The sequence below is a fragment of the Chrysochloris asiatica genome, unplaced genomic scaffold (genome assembly GCF_000296735.1).
Source record: "Chrysochloris asiatica unplaced genomic scaffold, ChrAsi1.0 scaffold00146, whole genome shotgun sequence".
NCBI lineage: Eukaryota > Metazoa > Chordata > Mammalia > Afrosoricida > Chrysochloridae > Chrysochloris > Chrysochloris asiatica.
The window spans coordinates 7,813,101-7,819,029 of record NW_006408664.1 but is presented as its reverse complement, the minus strand read 5'-3'; the positions used below and the strand labels follow the sequence as shown (position 1 = coordinate 7,819,029).

The window sequence follows — 5,929 nt, the reverse complement described above, 5'->3', positions numbered from 1 at the left end:
TTTTTATGTACTCTCTCTCTCCAGTCACCATGATTTATAATGGACACATTGGCAACAGGTTTGGTTTTAGTTTATGTGCCAGGTACTGGATTAAGTTTTGGGAGGCAACAACAAAAACAAATAATTTCCAGTATAATGGACATAAAAAATGAATGATAGTCACATAGTATGAGGTAAGACTGAGGTATGGACAGCTGATAAAGGCCTTTTTCTGACCTAGCAGGTACAACCTCCCTGGGGGCTTTGCTGCTGAATTCCTGAATGTGGTCAGGAGCAATTAGAGTAACTGTGAGTTGTGGATGAATTAACAGATTTTGTTCTTTTTTTCTTCATTTGTGCAGGGTAGAGATGTCTGTCCAGAAGTTAATTTCTAACAGAACCACCCAACAATCTGCATCTAATTCTGACTACACCTGGGAATATGAGTATTATGAGATTGGACCAGTTTCCTTTGAAGGACTAAAAGCAAATAAATGTAAGTCTTATACAATTCCTCACTTGCTTTCATCTCTAAAATCTCTAGTGATTCAGTCTCCTGAGTAATCTATCTTCATGCAGAACTCTGCCCACTACCTGTAAAGCCTCACAAAATACCCTTTCCACACACAGGATGGTTATCTGGCAGTGGTATAACATGGGGCCTTTGGTGATTTGGAACAATGAACTTTTAGAAAGATTCCCTTAGTGGGGAAATATAAAATAGTGTTAATCTCAGGTTGAGTTTTAATTTGTCTTTTTAAATTGTGATGAAAATACATACAGCAGAACTTAGACCCGTTGGTGAGTTTTTACATGCACCATTCAGTAACACTGGTTACATTCTTCTTGTTAATGTCACCATTCTCACTGTCTTTACCTATATTGTCTCTCCACTATTGACTTACACTCACTACCCCTTACACTCGTCATCTATGCTTTAGAATTACTGTTGACAGTTTGGCCTCATATACACCATTCTACAACAGAGTACAATTCTCATGGTGATTATTTTCACTTGTTTAGCCTGAGGTTTTTGTTTGTTTTTTTTTTTTAAAGCAGTAGCACATTTCAGTTCCTCCAACCGTATGAAAATTTATACTATCTAAAAACAGGAACAGATAGAGAATCTGGAATTCTTACTTGAGAGCCTTCTGGAGAACAGATAGAGAATCTGGAATTCTTACTTGAGAATCTGGAGAACCTTCTTTTGTAAGACAAAATCAATGGCATCCTTCCAACCCCATTACTTTTCTGTAGCTGTGAAGAGTAAGTAGTCTCATCCTAATGACAGATGAGAAGAGCCTAGCAGCATTCCTAACTCTGTTATTGACATCAGTTGTGTTCACATTATTGGACTTATTATTGATCCAGCAGAGATAAAGGAGATTTCATTTGGCTCACATGAAACATCCTTGTCTCATTAAGTGCAGTTGACATCATAGGTTGGGGTTGCTGCCCACCCCAGGCTCTGTCTGTATTACCCACAAGTATCCCTGAAATATTTTTTCTTTCAGAATGTGTATCTACGGCATTGTAAATGTTTTAGGTGCTTAATGGGCCCTTAGAAAATACAGAGATTAAAATTGGTGATGCAAATGCAGCAGAAATGCTTCAATTTCATTGGCATTTTCCTGACAACTGGCATTCAGACTTGTCATGGTATTCAGGATTTCCTGTGCCTACTGTGGCTCTGCTGCAGGGGAGCACTTTCTATGTTTTGTTATTAGGCATATAAATCATTGACTAAACCACATTTACTTTTACCTATAAATGAAGTCGCAATAATTAAGCCTTTTCACCCATTCTTTCTTGACATCTGCTGAGTGCCTTTTTTGCAGAGGGAAGGATGCAGGTGGAATGCATTAGGATAGGCTGCTGGTGCTTATTAGATGGAAGGCTGTTGCTGTCAGTATGTGAAATTACCCTCTTTAACTTACAGTCTAGTCTCTTTTTCTTTCTGGAATAAAGTTTAGGTAAGAACATTCACATATTATGAGTTATAGTGGAAATCAGTGTGACTAGAAAAATGGTTATATGTTCCCATAATGTGGGCTTTCACAGCTTGGGGACACACACTTTACTTTTGTTTTAGTTTGCTTCTGTCTCTTTTCCTTGCTTTCAGGACTACAGAGGACTGAGCTGCTGTTGTAATTGTGTTTGGTACATTCTCAAGAGATAGTTGAGAAAAATATTTTATAAGCACATTTTAGAAATTATTTTAGCTAGAAAAATTCCTGTAAAATATATGCAGGAAAATGATTCATTCTATACTTACTTTACCTACAATATGATTGATAAGGAGAGTGATTTTGTTAGTTTTAACATTTATATCATGAGACAAAGAAGCCCTGGTGTGGTGCTGTAAGATAAGCACTGAACTGCTAACTACAAGGTTGGCAGTTCAAACCCACCAGCCACTCCTTGGAAACTCTATGTAGGGTCTCTGTGAGGCAGAACTGACTCCACATCACTTAACAACAATCAGGAAAAAAAAAAAAAATTAATGCCAGAATGGTTACTTAATGTTCTGGCAAATAACTGATGGTGATAAAAGTAGAGACCCTTAGCCTCAGGTACCTGAAAACACATGAAACACATGAATCAAAAACAGTAAAAACCTGAAACAGGAAAAAAAAAAAAAAAAGTAAGTCAACTATTACAATGTGCACATTGGTAGACTCTTACATTTAACAGAGTTCTGTGACTGAATTTTACATGTGTCTCCTTGTTTTGCTGAGCAAAATATCCAGTCAATTAGGTACAATTTCAAAACAATAGAAGCAAGACATTTCAATAGGAAGCGCTTACAGAGAAGGTGAATTAACAGCAGTTATCTTCATTTGTTTTGTCTGTAACAAACAATATTTGGCAACATTAATTACATTTTAATGTTAGATTAACTTCTTCCTTTTGAAATTGAGATACTTACCTTCAAAGGGTCTTTCATCACGTGTCAGATTCTTATATTTCCTAATAATGGAGGAGACAAACTGCATGTATTTTTCTTATTAACTGGATGTATTTGAAATTAATCTCTTTGTAATTAAAAGAGTAAATTTTAAACTTGAAACAACGGAGTATTCTTTTTGATGAATGGAATAAACTATATATTTTTTCTTCTTCAACACTCCCCCTTCCCCAAACCAACCAACCAAATGCCAGCTGAGGAAATCCATCCATTCATTCATTCAACACATATGTATTGAGCATTTATTATATGCAGCAGCATTTTAAACACTGGAGATACAACAGTGAACCAAAAATACAGAATATGTCTTCTTTTATAGCTTACATTCTAGTAGGAAAGGAAATTAACAATTTAAATGAACAAACTATGTCAGATGCTAATTAAAAAAAAGAAAAATATATAGACGGGAAAGGAGATTAGAGTGTGGAATTGAAGTATGGATAGAATGGTTCTAGAAGGTCTTACTGACAAGCAAAGAGCTGAAGAAAGAGAAGGAGTGAGTTATAAGATCTCTGGGGTTAGAATATTCCAGGAAAGAATCCATGGCAAGAGTAAGTTGTAACATTCAAGAAACAGTGAAGAGGCCAGCATGGCACCAGGTAGAGGACTGAGAAGCAGAGAAGTAGGAGACAAAGTCACTGAGATAGCGGGTGCCAAGTCACAAATGGAGGTGGGAGCTTAAAGACCATCCTAAAGGAGCTCTAGTAGTGTAGTGGTTACGAATCGGGCCGCGAACCGCAAGGTCAGCAGTTCTAAACTACCAGCTGCTCCGCGGGAGAAAGGTGAGGCTTTCTGCTCCTGTAAAGATTTACAGCCTTGGAAACCCTGTTCAGGATCACTATGGGTCAGAACCGACTCGACGGCACTTAACAACAACAACAATAAAGATGTTGATTTCAGCTCTGAAAAGTTATTTGAGGGCTTTGAGTAGAGGAGTAGCATCTGGCATAGATTTTTTTTTTAAAGAGTTTATTGTGAATTATGTGATAGTTTACATGGAAGAATACCAGCATTACATTCATCCTATCATATTTCATTTCATTGCAATGATTACAATCCTGTCCATGCATCATCAAACAACCAAAGGGTACACTCCACAAGCCTGCCTCCCGGCCATCAACACACAAACCCTCTCCCTCTCTGAGTCCAGAATCCCTAGCTGCTCCATCTCTTCACATTATCTTCTCTGCCTCCTTCTCTGGCATCACTCGGGCATAGGTTTTAAAAGGACAGTACTGCAGTTGGGTTGTGAATAGACTGAAGGAAATGAAGTTGGAAGCATAGACCTTGCAATAATCCAGATACGTTGCAATGGTGTCTTGGACAAGAGTGGGGGCAGTGAAGTGATGAAAAGTACATATATTTTAGATATATTTTGAAGGTAGATATTACAAGATTTGTCAGTGGATGAGGTATCAAGTGTAGAAGAAAGAGAAGAGTTAAGGATTATTTGAAACTCTGTGACTTGAGAAACTGAGAGGTTGGAATTACCATTAACTAAGATGGGGAACCGCCACTTGTCTGTCAGTTTGTCGTACTATGGTTGCTTGCATGTTGCTGTGATTCCTGAAGCTGTGCCAGCAGTATTTTAAATACCAGCAGGGTCACCCATGGTGGACAGGTTTCAGATGAAGACAGACTAGGTAGAAGGTGATACAGACTACTTCTGAGTATTTAATAACTGAAAACCTTATGAATTGCAGTGGAACACTGTGAAATAGCACCAAAATATTGAATATTGAAATATGATGAAGAGCATCAGAGTATTGTCAGACATGGTGCCAGAAGGTGAGCCCCTCAGTTTGGAAGACACTCAAATTACAACTGAGGAAGAGCTGCCTCCTCAAAGTAGAGTTGACCATGATGACATGAATGGAGTAAAGCTTTCAGGACCTTCATTTGCTGATAGGGCACAACTCAAAATGAGGAAAAACAGTTGCAAACATCCACTAATTATTGTAACATGGAACATATGAAGTATGAATCTAGGAAATTGGCTTCAGAAGAAGATGTGGAATGAGGGATATCATTGCTGAGGTCTGATGGAACTTGGCTGAAAGCAGAGAATACCAGAAAAATGTTTACCTTTACTTTATTGACTATGCAAAGACTTTTGATTGTGTGGCTCATGACAAGCTATGAACAACATTGTGGAGAATGAGTATTCTGGAACACTTGATTGTGCTCATGAGGAACCTGTACATAGACCAAGAGGCTATTGCTGGACTAGAACAAGGGATCCTTGAATGATTTAACATTAGGAAAGGTGTGTGGCAAGCTTGTATTCTTTCACCATAATTATTCAATCTGTATTCTGGGCAAATGATTAGAGAAACTGGATTATATGAAGAAGAATGTGGCATCAGGATTGGAGGAAGACTCATTACCAACTTATTATATGGAAATTGCTGAAAGTGAAGAGGACTTAAAATACTTACTGATGAAGATCAAAGACCATAGTCTTCAGTATGAGTTGCACCTCAATGTAAAGAAAACAAAATCCTAACCATTGGACCAATAAATAACAATAAAATAAATGGAGAAACGATTGAAATTGTCAAAGACTTCATTTTGCTTGGGTTAACCATCAACACTCATGGAAGCAACAGTCAATAAATCAAATAACATATTTCCCTAGGCAAATCTGCTGCACAAGATCTATTTAAAGTGTTCAAGAGTAAAGATGTCAGTTTGAGGACTAAAGTGCACCTGACCCAAGTCTGGTATTTTCAAACCTTATATGCATGTTAAAGTTGGACAGTGAGTAAAGAAGACTGTATAAGAATTGATGCATTTGAGAGGAGCAAACAAGATGGCGGATCGGGTGGACATATAGCAGAGAGCTCCGCCAACAACAACACAGAATACCCGACCAAGCAGGCTCGGGCTGGTCCCAGAACTCTGAACCACATATAAAGGAATACTTAGAAGGTTGGAAGGCTCACAGCTGGGGGAATTTGTGGCAGAAGCAAGAAATCTGTT

At 37.9% G+C, this 5,929-nt stretch overlaps 1 protein-coding gene across 1 annotated transcript in view; it reads left to right on the top strand.

The window, feature by feature from the left end:
• Positions 1-348: 348 nt before the first annotated feature.
• Positions 349-5,929, top strand: part of MRAP2 (melanocortin 2 receptor accessory protein 2) — a 27,830-nt gene continuing 22,249 nt past the window's right edge. Inside the window, exon 1 of the mRNA XM_006870648.1 lies at positions 349-475. Within this exon, the coding sequence (XP_006870710.1) occupies positions 349-475 (127 nt within the window). The remainder of the gene's footprint in view (positions 476-5,929) is intronic.